This window comes from Phyllobates terribilis, unplaced genomic scaffold (assembly GCF_046119375.1).
Source record: "Phyllobates terribilis strain yellow unplaced genomic scaffold, ASM4611937v1 Scaffold_5__5_contigs__length_657084704, whole genome shotgun sequence".
Taxonomy (NCBI): Eukaryota; Metazoa; Chordata; class Amphibia; order Anura; family Dendrobatidae; genus Phyllobates; species Phyllobates terribilis.
Window position 1 is genome coordinate 32,205,869 of NW_027362765.1, and position 13,943 is coordinate 32,219,811.

Sequence of the window (13,943 nt, forward strand, 5' to 3'; positions counted from 1 at the left end):
CATGATAAATTTTATAAAACATGGTTCTACTGGCTGAAGTTTAAATCTTCTGCTGATTGCTTTGACTTCATAGAGGAAAACTAAGTCTATACCTCGGGAGCCTCTGTGACGTTACCCTTAACCCCTTACCCATACATCCCTTCCCCCACTTACCTTTGTCTTTGTGTGTATTTGTGTTTTTGGTTTTAACTTCTTCTTGTTTTTTCTTTTATTAAAGTTCTTTATTACCGTATTTTTCGGACCGTAAGACGCACTTTTTCCCCCCCAAACGTGGGAGGAAAATGGGGGGTGCGACTTGTGGTTTGAATGTAGACTGCATACCTGATAGTTGCGGTGGTGGTGGAACCTGGCGGCGGTAGCAGAAGAGGTGATACGCTGTCCGCCAGTGTCTGGCTGGGGGCCGGTGAGCGGCGCGGCTTTCTGTTGTGCACGGCCATCTTCCTGGGCACGGCTTTCTGTTGTGCACGGCCATCTTCCTGAAGCTGTGACCTACAGGTAAATGGCCGACCGAGCCAGCGCATGTAGACTTGTAGCTCGGGCGGCCATTTTCCTGTAGATCACAGCTTCAGGAAGATGGCTGTGCACACCGGAAAGCCGCGCCCGTAGCTCTGCCACGCCGCTCACCGGCCCCGGCCCGTAGCTCTGCCACGCCGCTCACCGGCCCCGGCCCGTAGCTCTGCCACGCCGCTCACCGGCCCGTAGCTCTGCCACGCCGCGCCCCGGCCCCGGCCCAGGCACCGAGCTGCAGCCAGGTATCGGGCCCCAGCTATTTCACCTCTTCTGCTGCAGCTTCCAGGTTCCTGAGGGAGAGAACAGAGGGCTCTGCGATCCTTCACCACCACCACCGCAACTCCCGGCTGCTGGAGCACCGGCTTCCTGAAGGACCCAGCCTCCTGTGACCCTCACTCCACCGCCCCACAGGTAAGATACCGTACCTATTCAGACTATGTCGGACCCCCATCTTCTAAATTTTTTTTTACCTATATTCCATTTGGAGTGCGTCTTATGGTCTGGTGCGTCTTATAGTTCGAAAAATACAGTAATTCACATGAATATGTAATGACTTAATGTTTAACCCCTTAATGATCGGAGCATTTTCATTTTTTGCATTTTTGTTTTTTGCTCCCCTTCTTCTCAGAGCCAGAACTTTTTTATTTTTTGGTCAATATGGCCGTGTGAGGGCTTATTTTTTGCGGGACGAGTTGTAATTTTAAACGCCATTACTGGTTTTACCATATCGTGTACTGGAAAACGGGAAAAAAATTCCAAGTGCGGTTAAATTGCAAAAAAAATGCAATTCCACGGTTGTGTTTTTTTTTTTTTTTTTTTTACCACGTTCACTGAATGCTAAAACTGACCTGCCATTATGATTCTCCAGGTCATTACAAGTTCTTAGACACCAAACATGTATAGGTCCTTTTTTATTTAAGTGGTGAACAAAAATCCAAAGTTTGCTTAAAAAAAATGGCACCATTTTCGGGATCTGGGGCTGGGTGAAGGCTTATTTTTTTGCGTGCCGAGCTGACATTTTATTGATAACATTTTGGAATAAATCCAATGTTTTGATCGTCCATTATTGCATTTTACTGCAATGTTGCGGCAACCGAAAAAACGTAATTCTGGCTTTTGGAATTTTTTTCTCGCTTTGCCATTTACCGATCGGATTAATTCTTTTTCTATATTTATAGATCGGGCGATTCTGAATGCGGTGGTACCAAATATGTGTATATGGGTGTTTTTTTTTTTGAATGGGGCAAAAGGGGGGTGATTTAAACTTTTTATATTTTTAAAAACTTTTTTTTACTTTCTGCGTGCTCCATAGGAGACTAGAAGCAGCAGCTGTCCGATCGCCTCTGCTACATAGAGGCGATAAGCAGATCACCTCTGTGTAGTAGAAATGCTCATGTGCTATGAGCGCCAACCACTAGGTGGTGATCATAGCAATCTTTACCTGACAACCACAGGGGTCTGCTGCAGACCCCGGGTTGCCATGCCCACCCATTGGTGACCTGCGATCATGTGACGGGTCATTGGTGGGCGGGGTAAGTGACTCGCTTCCGGCGCGGCGCAGTTAAATGCCGCTGTCAGAGATTGACCAGTCAGAGATTGACAGCTTCATTTAAGTAGTTAACAGCCACTGGTGGATCGCGATTCCACCCGTGGCTGTATAAATCACTTGACGCTGAACTGGCCTTTCCGACGTGCGTATTATTACTGACCACATCGGAAAGGGGTTAAGTCTGAGTCACCATGCCAGTATATCCTAAAACACGTTGAACCAATGTACTACCAGCGACCTTGGATTGTTTTTATTTATTTCATTTTGTTTTCAAATGTTTTGGAAACACTGTTTATTGTTATTCTTATGTGGTCATGTTTGACCTACTACTTGTTGCACAACTAGTACCCTGTGTCCAGTCTGGACCACATATTCGTCACCCTGACCCTCCTTCCTCCCACCATGCCGAGTGCCCGGAGACAAGTGATCCCACGCTTGGTAATTCTGAAGAGCTGTTCACATTTCCATTTATAGATTCTGGCATCTCGCTCTGTCCGCTTCAAGCGGGGCAAGAGGAGATCGCATGTAGCGATGCCCAAATATTTTAGCAGCCACGGTCACACGAAGGCAACGGTGGGAAAGTGCAATTACTGGTGCAAGAAGTGGATGATGATGATGATGATGATGAGACACAATTGCCAGCAAGTCAGGAGGAGAACCAGTGTGCGGAAGTGGAAGACGAGGTGGTGGACGATGAAGTCACTGACCCAACCTGGCTAGGTGACATGCATAGCGAGGACAGCAGCGCAGAGGGGGAGGGAGGCATAGCACCACAACAGGCAGGAAGAAGCAGTGGGGTGGCCACAGACACAAGGCGAGCAACTGTTCTCCAAAACACCAATACAAGGGAAGTTGCAATCCAATTGCTAGGTCTTCCCGAGTCTGGCTCTTTTTTAAAGACTGTCCAGTTAACCCAAAAAAGACCATTTGCAACATCTGCCATGCCGGCATTAGCAGGGGCAGCAAAACTACCAGCCTGCTTCTCTGTGTACTGAAACCCTCGCTGCTCACAATTAAAGAGCAGGCATTGCAGGCGGAGCACGATGAGATGGAGCAAGGAACTATACAGGGTGATGCTACACAGCCCAGCCTTATCTCATCTCAATGCAGATTGGGTGATAATGAGGAGGTGGAGGAGGAACAGGAGCTAGTTTCCTGCTCTAAAGACAGTACTACCCACACAACATTTATACCGTCTGTTCAGCATGGATGGCTTGAGGAAAGGAAAAACGAGGAGGAGGAGGAGAACATGGTCCTGTTGGTGGGGACAAAGAAGTCTTGGCTGTTGGCAGTCTGGCACACATGGCTGACTTTATGTTCCGCTGCTTTTCCCGTGACCCTCACATTTTACACATTTTGGGTGACCGTAATTACTGGTTGGTCACACTTCTAGACCCACGTTACAAGGAGAACTTTCTATCTCTCCTTCACAAGGCGGAGAGGTCTAATAAAATGTTGCAGTACCAGAAGCCCCTTGTTGAAGAATTATTTAAAAAAATTCTCAGCTGACAACGTTGGCGGCAGAGGTCACGGTTTCCTGAACAACCAAGGAGTACAGGTGAGGGAGACCCAAACCAGTTGCAGTAGAGGCAGGGGAACACTGTCAAAGGTCTGGGAGAGTTTTCTCAGCCCCTACCAGCGCCCAGGCCATGATGTGCGGGGTACTCTGACAAGGAGGGAAAAGTTTTGGAAGATGCTGAAGGAGTACCAGCGTCCTCCGTGATTCCTCTTTGCCTTATAACTATTGGGTATCCAAACTGGACACGTGGCATGAACTGTCTCTCTACGCCTTGGAGGTCGTTGCCTGCCCTGCAGCTAGCGTTTTGTCAGAGCAGGTTTGTAGTGCTGCCGAGGGTATTATAACTGATAGTCGCTTCCGTCTGTCAAATGAAAATGATGATAGGCTGACTTTTATCAAAATGAACAAGGGCTGGATTGGGCCAGACTTCTCGACACCACCGGATGATAGCAGCGGAACATAAAGTCAAATCCAGTGGTTATTTTTGGGGGGTCTATTCCCATGCACCTCTTCCCACCCAGACATGAGTATACGCTTCATGATTTTGTCTATTTTATGTCACCCTCCTCCTTCTCCTCCACCACCACCATATCAACAGGGTGACCATCATGCAACACTCACATAATTTTTTTTCAAGGGTGTTTATGAAGCACGTAGGAACTATTTTTAGAGGCCTACCTCTAACATTCTGTATGTTCATGTATACAGTACATTCATGTATACCCCAGCTGGGCTGTGGAGTCGGTAAGCCAAACCTGCGACTCCGACTCCTCAATTTCCCTTACACCGACTCCAACTCCCACATATATTGCTTATATTTAAGTGAAAAATTTATTGTAGTACAATGTGAACATCAGACATTTAATAATTTTTATGATACAATAATCAAGATATTTAGATAGAACATAATATATATTTATTGGAATACAACTTTAGAACACAAAAACTAATAAATTGTAAATATGTACACTATGTAATATCGATTATATATATATATTTTGTGTGTATATATATATATACATATACAGTACAGACCAAAAGTTTGGACACACCTTCTCATTTAAAGATTTTTCTGTATTTTCATGACTTTGAAAATTGTACATTCACACTGAAGGCATCAAAACTATGAATTAACACATGTGGAATTATATACTTAACAAAAAAGTGTGAAACAACTGAAAATATGTCTTATATTCTAGGTTCTTCAAAGTAGCCACCTTTTGCTTTGATGACTGCTTTGCACACTCTTGGAATTCTCTTGATGAGCTTGGACACACTGAATGAGCATGTCAGTTTGAGCTCAAAAACCTTTCAGATGATGCGGTTTTTTAAAAAGCTGATCTGCTTTTGCAGCTGAAAAACGTATCCTCAAAAAACGCAGCAAAAACGCTGTGTGTGAATGTAGCCTTATATCAGGAACAGAACAGCCATTTATAGGACATTTCATAACTTTCCCAAATTCCTATGAAAAAATATTCAGCACATTCTGCATTGAACTACTGCAGGGTTCCCCAACTCCGGTCCTCAAGGCCCACCAACAGGTCATATTTTCAGGATTTCCTTAGCATTGCACAGGTGATAATTACATCACCTGCACAGGCAATAATTACATAACCTGTGCAATACTAAGGAAGTCCTGAAAACATGATCTGTTGGTGGGCCTTGAGGACTGGAGTTGGGGAACACTGAACTACTGTACCCAATTTATTTTATATTTTAGGAGTCGGAGTCGGTCCATTTTATACCACCAAAATGAGCACCGACTCCACGACTTCGACTCCACAGCCCTGTACCCCAGGGGTAAATGTTTTTCTGCCTATGCACTTAGTGCATGGGTATTACCAGTTTAGGAGACCCACTTCTTAATAATGGGAACAAATTTTTTTAATGAGTCCTTCCTCTAGGTCTCTTCAAACGGGTATTACAGTGTGTCCTAATTTTTGGCAGCCCTTGCAGTCACTGCATACGCAATAACTGTATAGGAGACCCACTCCTTTATAATGAGAACATTTTTTTAATGAGGCCCCCCACTATGTGTCTTCAAAGGAAGGAGTATTGGAGCATGTCCTAATTTTTGGCTGCCCTTGATCTTGCTGCATACGCAATAACAATATTTGGGACCCACTCCTTAATAATAGAAAATAAATTTTTAACTGAGGCCCTCCACTACGTCTCTTCAAACTGGTAATGGAGCACGTCCTAATTTTTGGCAGCCCTTGAACTTGCTGCATGCGCAATAACAGTATAGGAGACCCACTCATATGTTGCAGTACCAGATGGCCCCTGTTGAAGAATTATTTAAAAAAATCCCATCTGACAATGCTGGTGGCGGAGGTCACAGTGTCTTGGACAACCAAGGAGTACAGGTGAGGGAGAAACAAAACAGATGCAAGGGAATGCAGTCAAAGGTCTGGGACAGTTTTCTCAGGCCCGGATGCGCGGGTTACTCTGACACGGAAGGAAAAATTTTGGAAGATGCTGAAGGACTACCTTGGCGACTGTACCAGTGTCCTCTGTGATTCCTCTGCACCTTACAACTATTGGGTATCCAAACTGGACACGTGGTGCAGTATGGATAGCGTATTACACCTATCCAGCCAGGTATTATTGCCTTATACTGCGTACTGCTGCTGCTTTAAAAAATAATTAAAAATCTTTTGTATTCCCTATTGATACCGCTGTTACCTTGCACCTGTCCCTATTGTAAATGCAGCTAACATCAGCTGGAGATGAGTGTTGTTCATTTTCGTCAAATACATCTCTTTCACAGTGCATTACTTGATACCTTCCATGCACTCGTTGACTGATTCATCATTTTGAAAGGTTATCTGTAATTAAAAATTGATGAAAGCAGATAAGGTTGCTTGCGTTTCTTCATAGTTTGGTGGTGCAACGTACCAAAAAACCTCTTCGGAGCCAGTTAAATTCTATTTTCTATTGTACTATATTACCTCTCTTATCTGAGATTCGTCTACGGGTGACTTTTATAGCAGTTGGGATAGCTTCTTAGAGGCATCTAGTCTGGGATTATTGTATTATACTCCGTGTGGAAAAAAAAAATTCTATTCCCTATTGATGTTAGTGCTGTTGGCTGCTTTTAAAATAGGGGCAGGTGCTAGATTGTATTATCAGATGGAAATGAGTGTTCATTCTGGATGTGTCTGATCAGGTCTCACACACCACATGGCCAGATAAGGTAGTAAAATATTAAAATTACCTTTACTGGTGAATGTATTTTTCATCGTTGAAAGAAATGCAAAAGTGCAAAAATGCATCAAAAACTCTACGTGTGAACATAGCCCAAGGTGTGGAGGAGCATTTTTGTTTTTGGTTATTTATTTTGCCTTATATGTGTCATTACCCTGGAAAGAATGTTTCTTAACATTTTTTTCAGGAAAATCCATTTTTGCTTTGTTTTTGTATTTTTTATTGTCTGTCCTTAAAAGTGGCATAATACTCTGACAACATTGTTCACAGCAGTGACCTTGGAACCTTAGATGTTTCCAGGGGTCTTTCCCATGTCATTTGAGCACTGTTTCCATCGATTTGACCAATTGTTAGGCCCCCTCCAGACCTCCGGGAGGTATGGGGGGCACCAGAAAAATGCTCGAGTTTCCCATTGACTTACATTGTACTCGTTACTCGGGTTGAGTACCCGAGCATTAAAAATTAAAAATCACTTTATTTGGAAGCGGTTGAAGACCATGCATGTTCACACAATGCAGTTGTGCTGCATTTTTTCTGTGACTTCTAAAAAATGTCACCGCAAATTCAGAAAATCATGATAAAATGCAGTAATAAATAATAATTTAAAACCGATTGCAATAAATTGCTACAAAATACGATGCACAATTGTGTTGTGTGAACATGGCCACCAAAAAAATCACTGCAATACAATATGGTTTATGGTTTTACCTTGATCATAGTAAAAAAAATAATAAAATAAATAAATCAGCATATAGTACATTGATACTTTACACTATTGTCAACATTCAATATACAGTAGAGTACTTTAGACAGAAAATGTGGGAAGAGATATACTGTACTCTAGACAGTAAAACTATTTCAATATGATGAAACTGGCTATTTTAATCAGCAAAATGACCTGCAAAGCAGGTCAGGTGGTAAGAAATGTCCAATTAGCTACTTATAAGTAGAGATGAGCAAACCTAATTGTTCGGGGCTTGTACCTAAACTTCGAACATGGACTTCTCCCGGAAGTCCGTTGCAACGTTCAGAGTTCCGGGTCGAAGTCCGTTGTGCGGAGTTCCGGGTCGAAGTCCGTTGTGCGGAGTTCTGGGGATAGAAAGAGAGATACCAGAACTTAAACTTCCACGGGTCACTCATCCCTACTCACAAGCTTACTTACAAAGACATTATTCCCCTCAAGACCACATCAACCCAAAGGAAAATTCATAATGGAGACCTCTTGTTAAAGGGAATCTGTCAGCATGATTTCCCTGCCAAATTGTTGATATATTCAAAGACACATCTAGTCATACTTTTCGCCAGCCAGTCCATAGAAATTGCCATTTGCAAAAGAGGCTGAAGTGCTTTTGGCGTGAAGAAGCTCTGCCCAAGCCTGTGTCACACCAGCTCTATTCTCCCCACCCATCTGCTGCCAGATTCTCTATCAATGAAACAAATGAAAATGCTTAAAAAAAAACATCCACTTATGCTACATTAACACATCCGTGTCCTAGTGCTGTGCGTCGTTTTCTCGGACAGCACACTGACTCATAAAATTTTATTAAGGCCACGTTCACACATTCAGTATTGGTCAGTATTTCACATCATTATTTGTAAGACAAAATCAGGACTGGAATAATCCGAGGAAAAGTACACTGCTCAAAAAATAAAGGGAACACTTAAACAACACAATGTAACTCCAAGTCAATAACACTTCTGTGAAATCTACCTGTCCAGTTATGAAGCAACACTGATTGTGAATCAATTTCTCCTGCTGTTGTGCAAATGGAACAGACACCTGGTAGAAATGATAGGCAATTAGCAAGATACCCCCTATAAAGGAGTGGTTCTGCAGGTGGTGACCACAGACTATTTCTTTGTTCTCATCCTTTTTGGCTGTTGTTTTGGTCACTTTTTCATTTTGCCATTGCTCTCACCCCTAGAGGTACAGTAGCGTGAGTCGGTGTCTACAGTACAACCCACAGAAGTTGCTCAGGTAGTTCAGTTCATCCAGGATGGCACATCAGTGCAAGCTGTGGCAAGAAGGGTAGCTGTGTCTGTCAGCACAGTGTCCAGAGCATGGAGTAGATACCAGGAGATGTGGAGGGAGCCATAGAAGGGCAACAACCCAGCAGCAGGACAGTTACCTCCTCTTTTGTGCAAAGAGGAGCACTGCCAGAGCCCTGCAAAATGACCTCCAGCTAGTCACAAATGTGCATGTGTCTGCACATTGAGGGTGGTATGAGGGTCTGACGTCCACAGATGGGGGTTGTGCTCACAGCCCAACACCGTGCAGGACGCTTGGCATTTGCCACAGAACACCAGGATTGGCAAAGTCGCCACTGGCGCCCTGTGCTCTTCACAGATGAAAGCAGGTTCACACTGAGCACATGTGACAGACGTGACAGAGTATGGAGACGCCGTGGAGAGCGATCTGCTGCCTGCAGCATCCTTCAGCATGACCGGTTTGGCAGTGGGTCAGTAATGGTGTTCGGTGGCATTTCTTTGGAGGGCCGCACAGCCCTCCATGTGCTTGCCAGAGGTAGGCTGACTGCCATTAGGTACTGAGATGAGATCCTCAGACCCCTTGTGAGACTATATGCTGGTGCAGTTGGCCCTGGGTTCCTCCTAATGCAGGACAATGCCAGACCTCATGTGGCTGGAGTGTTTCAGCAGTTCCTGCAAGATGAAGGCATTGAAGCTATGGACTGGCCCGCCCGTTCCCCAGACCTGTATCCGATTGAGCACATGTGGGACACCATGTCTTGCTCCATCCACCAACGTCACGTTGCACCACAGACTGTCCAGGAGTTGGCGGATGCTTTAGTCCAGGTCTGGGAGGAGATCCCACAGGAGACCATCCGCAACCTCATCAGGAGCATGTCCAGGCATTGTAGGGAGGTCGTTTTGACTTGTTTTAAGGACATTACATCAAAGTTGGATCAGCCGATAGTGTGTTTTTCCACTTTAATTTTGGAGCTGACTCCAAATCCAGGCCTCCATTGGTTAATAAATTTGATTTCCATTGATGATTTTTGTGTGATTTTGTTGTCAGCACATTCAACTTTTTACAGAACAAAGTATTCAATGAGAATATTTCATTCATTCAGATCTAGGATGTGTTATTTGAGTGTTCCCTTTATTTTTTTGAGCAGTGTATAATAAAAACTCGTGCACAACTTCTGCAATTTTTACCCAATCTTGGTTTTGGCTTATAAATACTGATGTAACATACTGACCACATCTCGAAGTTGTGAACATGGCCTGAGCCGTATACACGTCCGTTTTAAAAGTGGGTCCGTGTTTTCGGTCCAGAAGACTCAGAGCATGTCCTATTCTCATCAGTTTTGTGGATCAGACGTGGCCATTAAAGTCCATGGGGAACTGTGAGATATGGATGAAACTAGGAAGACATACTTTGTACTGCAGAGTTCCAAACTAGTTTCATTAGTTTTTAACTGATACATTTTATGAGTCAATGGATAAAACGGTCATAAAGTCTTCCTGGTTCAGAAGGAAAAAAAGGGATGAGAAAAAGCTGAAGCAACTAGAATGCTACTAGGATAACAACTGAGAAAAAAAAATCGGTCTGTTTCTCTCAGATGGTAACACTCATACAGATGTGTGAATGTAGCCTAATGGAAATGCAATGCAGAGAAAATGGGCCTATGTAATAGGCAAGCCTTGGCTAAACAGACTGGGCGGGTCATGTGATTTAAAGAACCCAATGATATACTTGCAAAGAAAAGGACTTCTTAAAGCTTGTCATAACCTAGTTGAATAACGGGAAGAACTTGGAAAGCTGCAGTAGTTACTGTACACACTACTATGCCAAAACCATGGGCAGCATGAATCAGAGCCTGGCTGCATGATTGAAGCCGGGTATATTTTTCTCTGAAACGCCGGTCACTCCCAAGACTTGGTTTTCCCAGTGCTGTTCCAGGTTGTTGAGAGGTTTCTCCCTATGTACACACACAGTAAAGACCTGTCAATTAAGCTGGTGTCATGGTTCTGGGTTCGAATCCTTGAGCCTGTGCTTTGTGGTCAGCTTCTCTGTCTGCCGAGCCACATTAGATACACCTTTTCTCCAGGTGTTTAGTTTGTTATCCTGGCAGCAGTCTTTTTAGGGTAACAGATGTTTTCATTTAATCATTTGTCTGTCCTATCACCTTTTGGGTGTGGCTTTTTATACTTTCCACCTGTTGGTATTTCCTGCTGGTGATTATCTCATTTGGATGTCCAGCCATACTGCTGTAGTTTAAAGCCAGTCAGTGAGAGAACAGTTAGGGTCTATATCTTTGCTGTTTATGTTCTTTTCCCTGCACCTATCTTCTGTTTCTTTTTAGGAAGCAGGCGGCATATTTTCTAACAGTATGTATTTAATAATTTATTATGGAATTTGCGGTTTATTTTAGTCACTCTGGGATTTTTTACCTATTTCAGCAAACTTTCCCTTCTGTAGGTAATTTTTTGCTCTGCTCGATTTTAGCTTTACCTATTTTCCCGAATGTTTTGCTACACAATCATAAAAGCCGGTTGCATGATACAGTGTAAATCCATTCAAGGGCCATCCAAGATTTTTTTTATAAATGAATGGTGGGCAACCATTGATGAATAAACCATTGAGTCATTCATGGGGAAATCCAGTATTTTAGGCTAGATATAAAGTATATCTATCTATGTATAAATAAATGTATACATATGTGTCATAAATCCTCGTATTTGTGAGCCTGGACACAGTGAGTGACAGTTCAGCCTCCAATCTAGGGCAGGGGCATGTTGAGTTGTTAGTATAGTGATGGACAGCTCAGCTCAGACATCAAATCGGAGGCTGCGGCATGCTGAGCTGTCAGTGTGTTGAGTGACATCCAGCCGCTTAATCAGGGACAGGGCGTGCGGGGTTTCCTCCATGTGTCTCCTGTTCGGAGTGATTACCTGGCTATTTAGCTGGCTCTCTGCCCCCAATCACTGTCAGTTTTAGTTTATGCTCAGTGATGTTTACGTGCCTTGTCTTCCTGTGCTCAGTCTCAGAGCTATTATTACCCAACCTTTGACTTTGCTTCTGACCATCCATTTGCCTAGCCCCTCTGTCTTGATTCGCTATCTTCCAGAAATCCTGACCTCGGACCATGACCTGACTACGCCTTTGTCTTACCTCTTTGTTTATGACGAGATCTATTGGTATCTGACCCCGGACTACTCAGCCTCATGGCTTGCCCGTGAGTAGTGACTAGCACAATATCTTGTCTACCTGCATATGTAATGTACAGTGGGGAAAACAAGTATTTGACACACTACCGATTTTGCAAGTTTTCCCACCTACAAAGAATGGAGAGGGCTGTAATTTTTATCGTAGGTACACTTCAACTGTGAGAGACAGAATCTAAAAATAAAAACCAGCAGGAAAAATCAGCAGTGTATCAAATACTTATTTTCCCCACTGTATTTATTATAGCTTCCCACGTAGAGTAAAACAGCCTGATGACGAGCTGTTGAAATGAGAAATGCAGAAAATCGTTAAAACCATTGTGTTTACCAATCGCGCGGTGAAAAAATACTAGATGGGTGCGTTAGTTCCAGCTTTCAACGTGACAATCAATAGCTAGAGTAACGATGGCTATATCTGGGCAACCAACTTTAAACTTCCGTTACTATTTTATGAATGTAAATTAGAAAATATACAGAACACAGCTAAAACATTCTGTAGCATTGATGTAACCTTAAGTAAAGTATTATACATAGAAGTTGTTGAAGGCTTGTTTGTCTAGATGATGTTTTATAGACCGGCTGTAACCTGAACTAATAGAAGTAGGCTCATCATCATCATCGCCCTCAGTCTCTTGAGATTAGGCTCATCATTTTCAAAATTGTATTCACTGCTTTCTTCTTCATCCCAAGAGTCTTTATCTGAACTAACTGAGGTAGGCTCAAGATCATCGCCCTCAGATTTGTCATATGAGGTGAGATTAGGCTCATCATCTTCAAAATTTTATTCACTGCTGTCTTCTTGGTACCACGAGTCTTTCTCTCCTAAATTATGAAGAGAATTCTTAAAATGCCTCTATCATCGAATTAAACCAGATTACTCAATTTCTTAACACTGATCCATTTTCAAAGACTGATTCCTTACCTTGGTGTTTAGGAGAAGATTGTGTGCTGTTTTCACTCATCCTTCTTCTTTTCCTCTGTAATTAAGCACCGACGCATGCTGCTTTACACTACCCGTGTAATTAGTATTATGTAATAGTATGTGACTGTTAGAAAACTGCTTCTGTATCGTGATGTTCAATTACGGCAAAGTGATTTTCCAACCAATTCTAAATACAAAATCTTAATTGTATCTCTTTCTATGTTTTTCCTTATTATCTCCAGTAATTGTGGTATTACACAGGATCTACTATGATGTTACATTGGCTCTTCTTCTTCTCATTCAGATTCCTACAGTTTTGGATCCTCTCAGTGGAGATCTTCTATATGAGAGAATTTTTCTGATTTACCCATCAAGGATGGATCGGGACAATGACCAGATAGCCGAGAAGATATTACATCTCACCCTAGAGATCCTCTTCCGGCTTACTGGAGAGGTGAGAGATTCTGATGACGTCACATTACATCATTCTTATCTATGGGAATAACAGATGGACAGAACTGGAGAGGTGAGGACTCTGGAAATGTCTGTAGTGAGATTTATTAATGTGTGTTTCCATAACCAGGATTACACAGTAATGAAGAAGACCTCTAGTGAGCGCTGTCAGGACCCTGTGTCTGAGGAATTGGGAAGACCCCTAAGCTCAATTACGGGGCCTCCACCTCACCCCCTGATCCATGAGGACATTAATGACCAGAAGATCTTAGAACTCACCTACAAGATGATTGAACTGCTGACTGGAGAGGTGACACTGCTGGGAATGCTGTGACATTATACAGTAATGCTATAAAGGGATCAGGGGGATGACTGTATCATTGTATGTGTCAGGTTCCTGTAAGGTATCAGGATGTCGCCGTCTATTTCTCCGTGGATGAGTGGGAGTATTTAGAAGGACACAAAGATCTGTACAAGGACGTCATGATGGAGGTTCTCCAGCCCCACACATCACCCGGTAATAGACGGGACTAAATACACATGGCCTACAATTATGTGTATGTAAAGAATGAATTCAGTCCCTGTATGTGTTT

The 13,943-nt window shown here is 43.1% G+C and overlaps 1 protein-coding gene across 1 annotated transcript in view; it reads left to right on the forward strand.

The window, feature by feature from the left end:
- Nucleotides 1-13,943, forward strand: part of LOC141271828 (uncharacterized) — a 43,054-nt gene that overhangs the window by 11,160 nt on the left and 17,951 nt on the right. The window contains exons 2-4 of the mRNA XM_073681998.1: nt 13,202-13,351; nt 13,481-13,660; nt 13,744-13,867. Coding sequence (XP_073538099.1) covers nt 13,274-13,351; nt 13,481-13,660; nt 13,744-13,867 — 382 coding nt within the window. The 5' untranslated portion in view covers nt 13,202-13,273. The remainder of the gene's footprint in view (nt 1-13,201; nt 13,352-13,480; nt 13,661-13,743; nt 13,868-13,943) is intronic.